The sequence below is a fragment of the Phlebotomus papatasi genome, chromosome 3 (assembly GCF_024763615.1).
Source record: "Phlebotomus papatasi isolate M1 chromosome 3, Ppap_2.1, whole genome shotgun sequence".
Classification (NCBI taxonomy): domain Eukaryota; kingdom Metazoa; phylum Arthropoda; class Insecta; order Diptera; family Psychodidae; genus Phlebotomus; species Phlebotomus papatasi.
This window is the reverse complement of record NC_077224.1, coordinates 76163519-76180830: the sequence shown is the minus strand read 5'-3', so window position 1 is coordinate 76180830 and position 17312 is coordinate 76163519. Positions and strand designations below refer to the sequence as shown.

Below are 17312 nucleotides of genomic sequence, written 5' to 3'. Positions count from 1 at the left end.
ATTTATAATCTTTATTTTCTCTAAAATTATTCTTAATACATTTTAAAATGAATAAAAATATAGACATAGCATTGGTGGCCTATTTCGGCCACCTTCATTCTCATAATTCCTTGCCCTTCCAGAATTCTTTAAATATCTTTTTCAGATCATCTTGTTCGTCGAAGCGATATCAAGATGATCAAGAGTATCCAAAAACTAAAAATTCATGGAAATTCGAGGAACAAAAAATATGGCCGAAATTGCAAGCTGGCCGGAATTTGGCACACTTACCCTATAGCATTTTACGATACAAGGTCTTTCATTATCAGCATTTATCATCAATCTCTATCAATTTTTGAGATCAATTATTTTTTAAATGAACGTTTAAATAGAATGAAGTTAGCGAAAACTTTTTTATGAAAAGCTCTGTGCTTAGTTTTCTACTGCACATATTAGAGGGTTAATAAATTCATCAATGTTATTTTATCAACTAGAATGGTCTCTCTCATATTTATTAGTCTTCCCTCGCCCTCCCGGCAACTTATGCATCCAGAGGCAAACAATCTGGACACATACTGTTGCCCACTCAACGTCCCCTCGACCTACACCCCCCTGTCCATGGAATTGTACCACAGAAACAGGCCTCGGACAAGTGATCTTGTGACGATCCTCAAGCGATCAGTTTACCAGAGACTCGTCTCGTGAACAGATCAACATTTCAGACCATTCAAAAGCCAATATTGCAATTTTTTCTGCTAACTTGTTCTTTTTTCTGACCAATTAAAGTCAATTGATTCAATTTGGAATGCCGGTGGATATTAAAAGGGTGCTCGTGTGTGATGCTGTGGATGAGGCTTGTGTGAATCTCCTCAAAGAAAATGGAATTGAAGTGCGTGGATTTTTTTTTTGGAAAATAAAATGCACAAGAATATTTTAGAAGAGAGAATTTCTGTGAATATTTTCAGGTCACGTACAAATTGAAGCTGCCGAAGGAAGAGCTTTGCAAAGAAGTAAAGGTGAGTGGCTTATAAACCAGTTGCATAAAAAGTTTCCAGTAAAAAAATATAAATCAGGAAGAAAGACCTAAACAATGAATTTGACCATCTCAAAAAAAAAAGCAGAAGCAAACAATTGAAAGATAATACCGGTTCAAAAGTATTTAAGTGAGTTTATCAAGTGTCAGTTTATATCAATTTCTATCGTGTTCTTTTTTTTAAAGACCGCCTAAAAATGTGGAAAAAACAGTGCGTGATTTGAAATGGAATTTTTTATGTCTGTGGCGTGGGTCATTGGACCTAAAGTGCGAGTCAGACAAAATTGCAAATTGATGTCTGAGGGACAAAGAACAGGTTTCTTCGCGATTTCTCCCCTTTTGATCTCTGAGACACTTTTCATTTGCATCCACAAATTATGCGTCTGCCTTTTTGCCTCCTCTTCACACAATTGTCCTCTGCTTGCAGCACTTCGATGCGCTAATTGTGAGGTCAGACACTAAAGTGACACGGGAGGTTCTGGAGGCCGGAAGTGGAAGCCTCAAAGCCGTAGGACGTGCTGGAGCCGGTGTCGACAATATCGACATTGAAGCTGCCACCAAGCATGGCGTCATCGTGCTCAAGTAAGTGCATCAATTTGTCCAATTTTCCAATAATGGTAAATCCCTAAGAGTACACGAGTCACACGGAATTTTATAAATATCCTTTAGAAGCATTTCTCCTTACTTCCCATTCATCTTAAAGAGTCGCATGGAGGATTTTCCTTACGGGATACCATAAGGAGATTGATGTTGAGTCAATGGAGTAAATATACGTGTCATTGTGTAGAATATTTGGATCAATATAGTTTAGTTAGTGTAATCTTGTTTATACACCGACTCTAAATTCGAGAAAAATCGGTTTTAGATTCAAATGAAATGTAATAATAAGCTAATAGATATAGGGATCGTCTGGTTAAGGAAAATGTCCCATAACTTCCTTTAAATATAGGTCCTTAAATTTTTTTTGCATTTAAATTTTCTTTATCAAATCTGGCAGCAAATTATTCATGCAAAAAGGATGATTTTATTTTTTTTTAGGTGAAATTCACGAATGTATCTAAGCAAAATTAAGAGTCTTCGAAAAGAAAAAGTGTCTTGAATTAAGGCAAATGGTGTATTGTACGAGACAATGAGTATGCTCTCAACCGGAGCTTTTGATTATCCAGAAATGTCTCGGCTAAAGCGGTACCTTTGTCAAAAATGTCAGTGATGTTCGAAAAATTCAAACTCAATTTCGAATTTTCAAAATAAATTTTCACAAGGGAAATTATAGTCCGGCAAGTATATTACTAGCCTCTCGCGGTTTTCACACGCATCTTCGCACTTCTTGTCAACAGTTCATCGAGAAACCCGTAAAAGTACATTAAAATTAAATCGAAAAAACGGTGTAATACCGACAAAATTTTCGATGAGGATCGATGAGTTGATGGGATAATGCGAGTTTTGATTTTAATTTTACACACAACAAGGTTAAGACTGAAACTATTTGGAATTCCATTCGAAATTCGAACAGGAAATACTTCAACCACCACAACATTTGAACAAGGCGATACAAAAAAGTCTTTTCTTTGACTTTCGAAACTAAAATTCGAATATAACAAAATTTTACAAACATTTTTTGTGTGTTTACGAACATCTACGAGAAAAAGTTTGTAAAAGTACAAAAAATGCTCGTCAAACAACAACAACATTGTTTGTGAAAATAGTACAAACTGTTACGAACTTGTTTGTGGATTATACTATTTACGAGCATTTCGTAAGTCCCCAGTAGGAATCCACAAACATTTACGAATAATTTTACAAAATATTTTTTTCTGTGAATCAAACACCGAATTAAATGTTCCTTTTTTGTTTATCGATCTGTACTAAATCTCTCCGCCGATACGTGCTTCACCTGATTAATTCATTAGACCTATAGGAGAATTCTGTAATTTTCGTGGCATTGTCACGCGCGAGTTCGAAACCTGACAATGCCAATCGAACTTTTTTTGTCATATCATACTAGTTGGGCTGTGTGGATGTTAAAAGACGTCCGGCCCCTACAAAAACTTTAAAGAAGAGAAGAAGAGATATCATACTAGTTCGAAAATGCAATTCACTGATTTTTTTAATAAAATGCCTTTACTTAGTGAATAGTGATATTATATTTTTACAAATACAGTCTGTCTTGGTTCATTTGTTTAACAACATTCATTGTCATTTTAATTGCCAGAAATCTCAAATATGTGACTTCTGACAATGTCACGTGAGTTGAAATGGCAATGTCACGGCTACAGAAACGCATTTTCGAAAAAGCTCTCCTGAGATTCAAACCTAATTTGTCATATGACATTGCCAGAGCGTTACAGAATTCCCCTCCTAATTAAAAGAGTGTATTTTGATTCGAACTGACAAAACCCCGATCAACTGGTTCAGTTTTGGCTACTTTCGGCGCATAATTATCCTCGTTCCTCTGAATAGATTTATGTACTAAATATTTTTAAAAATCTTCGCTTTCACCTGTTGTAATGTGAATTAAATCAATTGGTTGACAAATTTAAACTGGTGTTAAATAGATGTTAAGAATCATGAGGTAAAACAAGTTTCGTACCTTTCGAACAATGGTTAGGTGTAATAAAATTTTTCATCAAACAATTTTACAATGTTTTGAATTAAAATAGAAAATCTGCCAGATTTTATAATTTACCCAAGACACATTTAGGGTGATTATAACAGAAACCAGAGAGATTTTATCTCAGAAAGAAACCACTACTGGAGATTTTCCTAGACTTATCGGTGCATAAAGCCGTGGGGTGAATTAATAATAATAATACTGGCACAACATTACATTAGAGAAACTAGGCCTTCCCGCGAGGGGATTTCTAGACATGCATTATTATTTTTTCTTATATAGATTCCTGGTGACCTAAAAGGAGATTCGAACCCGAGAGATTCGGATCATAAAGCTAGTAGTCTAAATTTTCTTGAAATTACTTGGAAAATCCCTCATCTTATCCTAGTGAATTATTGTTCAGTAAATAATGAAATTATTTAGTTACGCGATTTCATTACAATTTAAGGATCTCCCACTACATGTGAGGTGAAAGAGTATGAAGTGTTATGAAATGTCAGTCAACCACGGTTTTTTTTTTAATTCTAATACAGAGCAGAAGAAGACTCTGCTAGACAAGAGTTCAAGGAAGCGCAGTATTGCTGCGAAATGAATTCGAGATCTAATAAATATTAAAAGAGAATAGCAACCATGTGACTAAAATTCGAAACATTTCGAAATAAAACAGAAAGTCCGGTAGGCTTTGAATTTTAGTCACGGAAGACTTTGGGAAGATCTAACAGACGATTTAGAACATTTATCTCAGAAACGAACCAATAAGAGAGATTGCTGAAACACTTCCATGCATAAAAAAGAGTGAAAAATCATGCGCAAATTTGGCGTATTATTCAAAATTATTCAAAATTTATGCACGAAATTATGCACGGGAAGTTTGACGACACTGCAGCGATTTTGATGATATTTTCTTTCACTCCCCTTCCTAGTTGGTATTCTAAGTGGAAAATTCTTTTCTTGGATAGTTACACTAAACAAATAAATGATGATTCTTATGAATTAATTGATAGATTTTAAATTCAATGAACGTTGAAACGTGTGTTTGATACTGTATCACCGTGCCCTCTGAGCAGATTTAGGCAGATCTAATAGACTAGAAACAATCTGTCTTCAATATTTGAAATGCATATTTGAAGTTGAATCTTTTTTTTTCATTTCTAAGAATTAAGATACACAGATATTAATAAATATATTACTTTCCATTGTCATATAAAAAAGTGTCAAATGTCTTGACAAAGTATACAGCTCTTTTTTTAATCCAAAGTCCAAAAGTGTATAAGGGGCACTTCCCTTATTTTGGAAATTTCATCAAACGATCTATCGAAAGTAAGCTTGGAAGTAAAGCATATTGATCTTCAAACCCAGAAAATGAAGAGCTGTACATACCACCTATCCCCATCCATCCATATCACATTTAAAAATCATTTTTTTTGCAAGTTTTCGATCTTTTATGGAATATTTTTAGATCACAAAAGCGAATTGAAAAAGCTTTTCAGTGTTTCTGTATCGAGTCACCACAAAAAGTTAATCTTATGGATTCTTGCTCTTAACTTATATAGGTTCTTGACCTAGAGGGTCTTTTCTGAAGTAGCGCATGATCGACATGCACATAAACCCTCGACTCTGACAAGGACAAGCTGTTGAAAATTAATAAATGAATGATGAATGAAAATGTTATTGACTTTTGTTTTAATTTCAACTTTTTATAGAAATATTTACTAACCTATTTCTATTTATTATTTATTTTATTTGTTTAATTCATGTCCATCTATACATAAATAATACATTATGGAGCTGAACATAAATAATTTAATAATTCCAAAAAATACTATGTTCAATGAAAGACTTTTAAGGATATTTTACGTAGAGATGTTACATTAGGAATTTTCAATATGATACAGCAAAACTAAACATACACAATCTCTTATTTTTATTCAAAAATTCTCATTTGCAGTATAGGGTAAAGGCTCATAATTTTGTACAGTCTGCTTATAAGTATCAATGTTCCATATTTCCAATGTTCGATTTTTTTCATACTAATTGACTTTTCTGTTATTCTCTTTTAAGAAGGGTTGTTTAGAAACTTGGCAAGCTATTTATCGTCTTTGTTTTTACAAAAATTAGTATTAATACGTTTAAAAATGAATTGATATGTAGAGGTGAATTTGACTCAAATTTTGGACAACTTGGTTATTAATTTGGACAACTTGGCTGTAAATTTGGACAGCTAATCCGCCTCAACAGGATGCCCATTGTTCTTCATTTCATGAACCAATCTTACCAAGTCCTCTTCCTGTTTATGTAAGGGAACCGTAGAATGTCACAGAATCCCGAAAATTTTCCATATCATTCATTAAAGTGAGTAGACTTCAGTACTCCAAGTACGTGCGGATTCACGCATTCCCTGGCCTTTCCGGGAGCCTTTCAAGGCTTTTCTCGCTACATATCATTCGTAGAGATGATTAGAGTTGGTAAATTTCATGAAATTTCATGAATTTATGCCTAAAGTAGATGGCGACTGCTGTGAAATTTCTGAGATTTTACCATCTCTAGAGATTATGCTCCTTTGTTTTCCCAGGCATTTGTCCAACTTAGTCATCTCACAAATGCTAAAATTTCACGAAATTTCGTGAGAAAAACACCTGTCCATAATAAGGAGTATCACCTCACTGTTAAATGTCTTAGAAAATTTCCCATTTTTCACACGAAAAATCTAATTCACAAGGCAAATCTCACTTCAGGTCAAATGTACAAATCACCACTAACGTGAATCAACACAATATTCAATAATATCACTCAAATAAACGAAGAAACATTGTTAGTACTTCATCACAGCTAAATAAGACTAAAGTAAACACGAAGTTCTGTCATATTTCTCGTAAGCAATTGCTCACACTGAATTTTCAATAAATCCATTTCAACTCAAATTGTATTCAAAATTTAACGTATTTAGTGTTAAAATCTTCCAAAAAGAACAAATATTTAGATAGAATTCATTATTCATCAAATATTGGAATAAAAATCCATCATTTTAATCAATTTATTTTTAGTGTCCAATTTTATCCTCAAAGTGTCCAAAATAAGAAACAACAAAATTATGAGCTTTTACCCTAGTACTTCCTAGTGTAAGGGATTCTGTCTATTCAGCCTGTAGAGTATCTTTACTTTATTCTTTTTTGAGCTAATATTCTATCACCAATTTTCAGTACACCTGGTGGGAATTCAATCTCAGCATGTGAGCTCACGTGTGTGCTCCTGGCCTCTCTGGCGCGCCCTGTCACTCTGGCGGCCCAGAGTATGAAAGAGGGTCGGTGGGACAGGAAGATTTATGCTGGAACTGAGCTGTATGGCAAAACCCTGGCCATACTGGGCCTAGGTCGTATTGGACGCGAAGTGGCTGTAAGAATGAAGGCTTGGGGCATGCGATGCATCGGCTTTGATCCCATCACGACTCACGAAGAGGCCAAAGCTGCAGGTGTTGAGAAAATGGAACTAGAGGATATCTGGCCCCTTGCTGACTACATTACAGTACACACTCCTTTGATTCCCTCTACAAGAAGTGAGTTTTCTTTCAATTCTGTAGTGAGAGATTTTCTTTGTAATTGTTGCCTTCTCTTTGGCCACATGCAGATTTGGTGTCGCAGGGAACACTGGCTAAATGCAGGAAGGGTGTTAAGGTTGTGAATGTGGCTCGTGGAGGCATCATCGATGAGGTTGCACTTTTGGCAGCTCTCGAGAGTGGACAATGCGGCGGGGCTGCATTGGATGTTTTCCCCGAAGAGCCCCCAAAATCAGATGTCACTAAAGCCTTGATTCAGCATCCAAAAGTCGTGGCAACACCGCATCTCGGTAAGAAAGCTTTGTAATTCGGCCATTTCATTCTTTCCATTTGCCAAGTCAATTACATTAACATTTTGAATACTTTCAAAAGTTGATGAATGACAATTTTCTCAAGAGCGTCTGTCTGTACCCTCTTTATCAGTTAGCTACTTTTTGATTCACTAAGTTCCTAATAAAATTCAAGAGAGACGAATTTAGGATGATATGGCATAAGAAAGCCACGTGCGGCACTTTTACTTGGTGATAGGGAATCAATATCAATTGGGTGGGATTGAACTTGAAAACAGCGAAAGTTGTGGTGATGTTAATGGGTGAGAAATTACTAATGTCTTCTGATGGGGTGCTACATTAGCGATTTTCTAAGGGTGTGGCAATAATCAAGGGGATATCAAAGGCTGATTTAGTGGAATTAATCATTCAGGTAAATTCAGAAATAGATTTAAGAATAAATGTTCCATATTGAAATTAGAAATATTCTTAACAATTTTTTTTTAAATAAGGTAAGTGTGCCAAATTTCGGCATAGTTGCATATAAGCACCGAAGTCCTAAGTTTGAAATGCAATATTTTTAATTCATATTGATATTTATTGTTACTTCCTTTTCGGGAAAGTTGTGTGGAACCTTGAAAACTAGTTTACCATCTTTGTTTTCTTTAAATCACTTCCTAAAATATTGAAAAATTAATAATAATATGGACATTGCTTTGGGTATTATTCCGGCCACTTTGAGTGAAATTCCGGCCACCTTTTTAATGACCACCTTTTGTGACGCAACGGATAGAAAATTTCAAAACGTCAAACGGAACGAGTTTAATATTTAGTTTAATTAGAACTCAGAAATTGAAAAGAAAAAACATAAAATTAATAAGAAATTTAGGAAAGCAAAAGATGTTGCCGGAATAGGCAACACTACCTCACCGGAGAGACGCTCACAAAGTATATACTTTTTTACGCGAAATACAGGATCCAGCTGGGAAATTTCACCCGAAATTTAAAGATTGATTCACTATTAACATAAACAGAAACAATTTTTAATGAAAACTAATCAATCTTCATGAAAAACACCAAAATAAAACCTTTTGCACTTCACCACAAAACGTAAGACTGCTAGAAACACAATCAAACTGTCACATTTTTTGTAAGACTCTTTCCACACTGAGTTTTTACAACACAATTTAAATTCAAATTATACCTAAAATTTAACGGTTTTTGTGTTAATACAGTAGACTCTCTCTCAATCGGGAATATGGGGCAAAATGTCATCCGGTTTAGCGATAGAATTGAGCGTCAAAGCCTTTGTAAATTCCACAAAAAGCGCTCAATTATAAAGAATCGCGATAAAATAGGAAGAACTACAGTGAATTTGATCGAATTAGCTTCATAATTAAACGTGAAAATTGTCAACAAAATTTTTCGCCCGATTGAGAAAGAGCCGATTGAACGAGAGTCTACTGTACATCCTAAAATGAAAAATATTTAAAAGCAAACTGAATTCATTGACTATTCGAAGATAACATACATAATTTTAATTAATTTATTTCCATGGCCGAAATTACACTCAAAGTAGCCGAAATTAGAAGCTGGCCGAAATTTGGCACACTTCCCCTACGATTTTTATACGATTTTTTTCGCACACTTCTAAAAGAAACTGGGTTGTAACGTAATGTAATTTAGATAGACAAAACAATTGTGGATCTAAATAAAATAATTACAAGGCCCTGCTTTCTTTAGAAATATGCGAAAATCGTATATAAATGTAGCCCCACGGCTCAAAATAGCCCGACCTCTCCCTACCTCAAGTAGGTACTTCGTAAGAAAATCTCCTTTTTCTTTATTGTGTATTGTTGTAAATATCAAAAAATTTATTGGAAATATTTTTATGCAATTAATGAAAAACCAATTGCGAAGGAACATCAATTTTTCTTAAGAATAATACCCCTTGGTGATTGATTGAAAAATGCCACAGTAAATGGGCGAAGATTGACAAGGTTCTTTTGTGTTTTTTTTTATATTTCAGGTGCCAGCACAGCTGAGGCTCAGGTGCGAGTAGCCGTGGAGGTTGCTGAACAATTTATTGCCCTCACGGGACGTTCGGCGGTCTTCACGACATACCCTGGTGTCGTGAATCGCGAGGTCCTCAAGACGGCCTTTTGAGGATATGACGCAACTTGGCTGAGTAAAATGATGGATTGCAGCTCTGACACCTTTTGTGTAACATTATCCTACCAATTTCTCAGCTTATATTTCCTTACAATGCCATTAAATTAGCTTCCTCCGCAACTGACTTTTAACTCAATTCTACCTTCCCAAAAATAAGCTCGATTGTCTGAAATGATGATTACCTGTACATGTACACCCACAAGATGAAAACTTGGATGACGATATACTTTCACATCTTTTGCTAATCTTATGAGAAGCTGTAGAATTAATTTTTCGTAATCAATTTAGAAAATGTTAACTGTTCAAATTCTTTAATCGGCCTATAATCTTTACGTAAGCTCTGCATATGGGTACAATAAATACAATATTTAAATTAAACGAATACGTCAATGAAAGACAAATTTAGAGATTTTAGGATATGCTTAGAATTAAGTTCTTGAACAAGATTATGGAGTTAGTATGTAGAAAGTTTAGAAGCTGCTTTGAAAATTGAGCTTACAATGTTTAGCATAATTTGGGAAATGCCTTATTTTTTGAATCAACTGAAAACACCTTAATTGTTTAATTCTATAAAATGATGTGTAATAATCAAGGTGGATATATTAGGGTGAAAATGTGTACACTATTTCCCGACACTTCCACAATTTTCAAGGAAAAGCCTTTACACTTCCAGCATTTCGGGATACTCCCGAAAATAATGCAATAGGGTAAGTGTGCCAAATTTCGGCATAGTTGCATGCAAGCGTCAAAGTCTCAAGTTTGAAATGTAATATTTTAAATACAAATTGATTTTTTTAATTCATTCTTCTGAAAGAGTGTTGCTTGGAACCTTGTAAAGAGTTTACCGTTTTTATTTACTCTAAAATCATTCTTAATACATTTTAAAATGAATAAAAGTACAGACATAGCTTTCGCACCCTATTTCGGCCACCTTTATTCTCATAGTTCCTTGTCCTTCGGGAATTCTTCCAATACCTTTTTCACGTCATCTCGTTTGTCGAAGCTACATTTTTTGTTATTCTTTTGCATTGTATAATCTCTAGAGTACGTAAAAACTAGAAGTTCATGGAAATTCGAGGAACAAAAAAGGTGGCCGAAATTGCAAGCTGGCCGGAATTTGGCACACCTACCCTACTTCTAGCATTTCTTGCACTCCCATGCACTTGTCAAACTTAGAAATCAATAATTTATTTAATGTTATTAAAAATCTAATTAAGAAAACTTAAAAAAGTCTTTAGGAATTTATTTTCACGTATATTTTTTTAATTTTGCTTATATTTTGAATTTTTAACGGAAGATATTTTTGTATACTAACAAAATTTTATATTATCTGTGTTTTACGAGCAACATAATTCCTTTTTATTGATTTTTTAAGAGACCAGTGAAGCTATTTTTGTGAAAGAGAGTCTCTATAAAATGTATTATCGTTTATAATTTATTGAAACTGTGTTGGAAAGTCTGTATGAGACCAAAACTACGAGTGCAACAATTAATTTAGCACTTCAGAAGTACAGTATCGGCCAAAAAAATCTTGACTAATTATATTCGAGAAATGAGGTGGAAACAATGATAAAAAAAATACTTTTTTTTTCTGTTTGCCAATGAATTACCAGTAATCCATAAATACTATTTATGCATTTGAAAAAAAAATTGATTTAATATCTTATGCAAACTAATTGTTTTCTAAAAGTTGATCTTTTTTTATCGGTTAAAAGTTTATTGTTACATTTGAAAAAGTTTAAGTTACTCTGAAAAACAGATCATCCGATAGGATAGCGATCAGATCAGTGAGATGTTTTTAAGGTTACTCTCAAATCTTCTTTCTCCACCACGCTCTTACTTCATTGCCGTTAACCCCAAAGACTTCATACCCGTTCAGCCACAGCACAGGATCCGGCAAATCCTGTACTCCGGAATTGGATAGAGAGGTCTGTGGTTAAAAGGTTATCCCCAAAATTACCAGTAATATCGTCGGTTGCGTCTACCTTTGTCGTATCTGCATTTATTTTGTGTCAGCATTTGATGCAAGAGGGGACGTCTGTATTGTAGCTTGCATCAAATGCAGATACAAAAGAAATGCAGATACGACAGAGGTAGACGCAACCGACGATATAGTAATACACTTCATAGAGTTCCTACAGTTCCCTTATTCTTTTCAGTGAAAAGATATGGCATCCATGTATCGAACTTTTAAACACATCCAAGTTTTTCAAAATAGCCAAATAATTATCGAATTATTGTATTCCAAAATCTTAAAAATTTCTATATCGAAATTTTCCAAAATACTTTTCAATCATTTAAACATGATCCAAATAAACCCCCAAAATGTTTTTTTTTTTTATGGAAGTCGATCACTTAGGCGTTTCCAAAATTTGTCTAACATTACATACTAATACAACGGCACCTTTTCGTTCCTTACAAAATTTAAAACTCCTGTAAAAATGAATGAAAATTATATTGCAATGTAAAAGACACATTTTTCATAAATAATTTATATTGTTAATACAGTAGACTCTTGCTATCAAATGAATCCAATATGCTCAAATTTGCCATGGTTTGTCTAAGTTTTGATGTAATTTTGCATTATTAAGGAATTTTTTTTTATGAAATTTACAATTAATATATGTATACTAGGGCGTTTCAACTAGGAAAAAAATTTTTGACACTATTCTGAGTGTGCTCTACATGATGAGACAAGAAAGTTTTTCTTCTACGACCATATGATCAGACGCTGTTTAGAGGTGGCTGAACGACCCTCTCTGTAGTGTAAAATCCGGTAAAATCAGAAATTTGTTCTACAGAGAGGGTCGTTCAGCCACCTCTAAACAGCGTCTGATCATATGGTCGTAGAAGAAAAACTTTCTTGTCTCATAAAATACAGCACCGTGAGAATAGTGCCAAAAAATTTTTTTCCTAGTTGAAACGCCCTAATGTATAGTCAATATGTGTATGCAGATTAATAAAAAATCGTTGCATCTCAAAAAGTTTGTCGCCAGAATTTCTCACTAATTCGTGTGACATTTTGGTCCTAAATGCCCGAATTTGAGAGAATCTACTGTAAATTAATAACCTTCAACTGAATATTTCCTCGGATAAATTACAACACTAATCCAGTTATAATGAATTTTTGCGTTATTTACTCCATTTTGTATCATACCCGAACGTATAAAATGTCAAAACACTTTTTTTGACTTATACTGCCGCTCGAATTTAAAATCTGAACTAAAAATAACATAATATCTGCAAAATTCTGTATTGGACAAAGAAGACCTTTTTCGGACACTCCCACTTCCAAAGACTTCCCAAGCACTTCATTTTCAGCTGTTACACCACTTCGGACCTAAAATCTCCCCCTTGGTAATAATTTTAATCTGCAATTGTTTGAAAAACTGATAGTTTTGTAGGGGAAAGTATCCATGCTTGATACCATTGGAAGCTTCGTAATGACTAATTTTTCTATGTTTCACAATACATATGTGACTCATCGAAACCATATTTTAAAAATAGGTGTGATTATGAAAGAATCACACTATGGGAAAGTGGCCAGTTTCTAAAATATATTGCGGAGTCACGTTTATTGAGAAACATAGGAAATATTTAGGTAGCTATTAAAATATATTGCCATAGGTACGATTCATTAAATGAATAGGGGAAAGCGCCCTACCTTCGGACGACTCAATATTCGAACAATTCATTCTTTTCGATATATTTTTAATGAATTTGTCCCATTATAATATTAGATTTTAATAACTAGTCCGATGCTTCAAATTTTCTGATGAGAGCCATGGGTCAAATCCATTTAGGAACATAAAGAGAAAAAATTGAGTTGTTTGAAGCTTGAGTCACACGAAGGTATAGTGCGCTTTCCCCTATGGGAAAAAATATTATGTGTTCGATGCCAGAGTAAATAAATTTAGTCTTAAATAAATTTACCAAAATACTGCCCAGTCTGCAGTATTTACTAACTGAAGTTTAATAACTTTTTAAGCAAAAATTCTTGAAAATATACTTTTTTAAACAAACCTACATGACAAAGAATACTCGGAGTAGGGTAAGTGTGCCAAATTTCGGCATAGTTGCATGCAAGCGTCAAAGTCTTAAGTTTGAAATGTAATATTTTAAATTCAAATTGATTTTTTTATTCTTTCTTTTTAAAGAGTGTTGCTTGGAACCTTGTAAAGAGTTTACCGTCTTTATTTACTCTAAAATCATTCTTAATACATTTTAAAATGAATAAAAATATAGACATAGCTTTGGTACCCTATTTCGGCCACCTTCATTCTCATAGTTCCTTGTTCTTCGGGAATTCTTCCAATATCTTTTTACTTCATCTCGTTTGTCGCAGCTACATTTTTTTGTTATTCTTTTGCAATCTTTAGAGTACGTAAAATCTAAAAGTTCATGAAAATTCGAGGAACAAAAAAGGTGGCCGAAATTGCAAGCTGGCCGGAATTAAGCACACTTACCCTATTTAAGCTCTTTCAGATTCTTTCAACGTAAACTTCACATTATTTAATTCATTCTGATTGCTTTTTGGCAATGTTGCAATATAATCCAATCGACAGGGTAATAACGTAAGGGCTGATTCAATTTCAAAAGGGTTAATGAATGTTGAGACGAGGCCGATGAAACAACATCAAATGCCCTGAGATAAATTTGCTATTATTTGCTCTGGGACATATTGATATATGGCACAAAACTATCTGTCTCGTAGGATAACAAGGAGGGATCATTTTTCTATTTGATTTCCCGGTGATGGAGCGTGCAAAAGTGTGGAGAACGTAAAAGTGAAAGTGAAATCATCAACCGCCCTTGAACCTGAAGCAACATAATGTGTTGTATTTGTGATAAAAATAGATCATAGCTTTCAATATTGAATTTTTTATAAACCACCCACTTTGCTATTATATAGAATTTATTTATTATTCAAGAATTCTCCGCAAAATTTGATGGACTTTACGAAAACAAAACTTCTTAGTGGTTTTTGTTTTGTATTACTCATGAAATAATTTATAATTTATTGGAATGTCTCTAAATTACTCTATTAAATCCCACAAAAAAAAAATTAAATTACTTAGCACATTTTCGCACGCCAACACGTTGTTATGGTGCTCTCGTGCAGTATTATAACCACCCTCCTACCCATGGAAACGTGATATTGCTTAAAGTGTGTCAAATTCTTTGTTGCGGCGAAGAACAATTAAAAGAGGAAGCTTCCTAAATATGAAAGCGCCATCCAGGGAAACTCATCCAGATATTTTCATTGGCAATTTTCCCATAAAATATGCTCAGCGATGCATGACTCAAATGGTAAAATTATTTAGATCAGAAATGTTTAATTAAATGAAGAGTGTTCTCTTGCAGAAATTTCTCAATTGCTTCGGCTGGCTCAATGTTTGATCATTTGCTTTAAAAGCTCTGTCTGGAGAAAGAAAGTGTCTTTGAGAATTAAAAATATTGTTCTACTCAGAAAAAGGAGATTTGTCAAAAGACTTGTAGATTTTAAGGTAAATTTATAGCCAAACAAACTTTAGAGGTAAAAGGTTTGTACGAATTTGTAATTAGTTGAGGGCTTTCAAGTCAAATTTGTTTAGTTACAAACCTTAAGAGACAAAGGTCTGTAAATTGTATTTCATTTTTAATTTTCATCTTGGATTTGAATCGAAATTTTCTTAAATATTAATAATAAAAAAAAGTAGTAATAAAACAATTACAGTACGATTCCAATAGAGTTAATACATTTGAATATCTGGAATATTCTAAATTACTAATTGTTGCATTTACGATTTCACTCGTTAAAAATCTCAGATTTTTATTTAACAAAAGTGATTTAGAAATATTTGAGATTATACCTGAAATTTTATATATTTTTTCACAGTTTGTATTTAAAATTTTTAGTGATTAATTTTATAGGAGTCGCACTGTACTCATTGTTGTAAATACAGTTCACCCTCTTTCTTTGCAGGCTAATACTTGAACATATGGCCTTGTGGCTTGCATGGCTGGGGCCGTACAGCTTTAAAAGGAAAAAAAAATACTTGAACATAAACTTTGATTAAAAAAAAATATCTAATACAGAACCTAAATAGCTCTGTATTTTTGATAACTCAAGAATTAAAATTTAAAAAAATGAAAAAAAGAGATGGCAAAGCGTCGTAGCTTTGCGGAGTACTCAAGTTCACGAGAAAGAGCTCTGTGTATTATGATTTCGCATGCTTTTTGAGTGCATACCGTTTTTAAAAAAGGTTTTAAAATATTTCAGCATGAATAACAAACATATGAACAAATGAAAAAGTAAATCCGAGAAAGGTAAATCATTTACGGATATACATACTACCGATTCACTATACTGATCAAGTCCGATGTCCGATACATATGCGTTGGAAATTTCAATATCTTTCAAAAAATCTAAATTTCAGCAAATCGGTTGAAAAAATACACCCGCGAAGGTGGTTAAACTTTGATGTTCGAAAATTCGATATCGAAATGATTTTCGAGCATAGGTGTCCAAGGACAAAATATTCACCTTGACTACCTCTAAAACATATCCGAAAATGAAAGAAATTGTAGGAGCCGTTTTCGAAATAAACCAAAAAACATTGTTTTGGATGGTCAGAGGGGGGTGCGGGGAAAAAGAAAAAAAGACTCTCCTAGATAATGTTGACTTATGCGGGGGGTTGTCGCTGACCAGAAGTCGATATTTCTTACCGTTTGGCCTCTAGGCGTATCACAAGTTGAAAAAAGAGTTGATTATATAGGGTGGAGTAACCGCTTATCGCACATGTTTAGGAAAAAGAGGAATTAATTTTATTATAACTTTAGAACTTTTATTACTATATTATTCAAAATTTGACACAAAACTACTTAGATGTATTGGCTCTAGATTCGTGAAAACGATAGTCCTAGAATTTGACGCTGGACTACTTTAAAAACTGATTTTTATTAACAATGCAAAAATAACCACTTCGTCGCCACTTTTCGCCAGTTTTGTAACCACTTCTCGCCACCCACTTGAAAAGGTCCAAAGTCGATTATTTTAGGCAATGTTATAAAAAGAATACATTCAGCATTTCTTTTTCCTCACCATCACCTTATTATTATTCACTTTAGACGATTTTGCTTCACTTTTATTTAAGACATCAAATTATAGGTCTATTGCAGAAAGTAAACAATGCAAATTTGACACCTGAGAATCTACGAAGTGACGTTAGCGTCGACTATTGAAAAGAGGTAGCGACACGTGGTAAAATCAATTCCATAATATAACCACTTTTCGCCGTGCCTCATTTTTATATAAAAATAATATAAAATGAAATATTAATTAACTAAATACAAATTTTATGTATTCCACAAGTGTAATTAAATATTCAATAGACAAATTTTTTATCCAAAAAGGTATTTCTTGCTCGATGAAAATTTGTTAACAATTAGTATATTTGGTAGGAAATATTGGACTTGATGCACTTGCTTAAAGTATTACTCTAAAAAATTCTCAAAATCGTAAATCCAAAAAGAATAATTATTATTTTTCGACTCTATACATAGCAGCAGTAAAAATACAAAGATCTTTGCGGATCATTTATTTTACAAATAGCGATTTCAATATAAATGGCGAAAAGTGAGGCACCCTAACTGCTCACTCTTTGAGTTCGAGCAGTAATAATATAAAATAAAACCATTATTCACTTCATTAAA

General features: G+C 33.6%; 1 protein-coding gene across 1 annotated transcript; it reads left to right on the top strand.

Annotated features, from left to right (window-relative positions):
- The first annotated feature begins 527 nt into the window (after window positions 1–527).
- On the top strand, window positions 528–9737 carry LOC129805826 (D-3-phosphoglycerate dehydrogenase). The gene is made up of 6 exons (XM_055854016.1): window positions 528–868; window positions 945–995; window positions 1440–1594; window positions 6824–7176; window positions 7248–7466; window positions 9475–9737. The coding sequence occupies exons 1-6, from the start codon at window positions 785–787 to the stop codon at window positions 9609–9611; spliced, it is 999 nt and encodes a 332-aa protein (XP_055709991.1). The 5' UTR covers window positions 528–784; the 3' UTR covers window positions 9612–9737.
- The last annotated feature ends 7575 nt before the right edge of the window (window positions 9738–17312 follow it).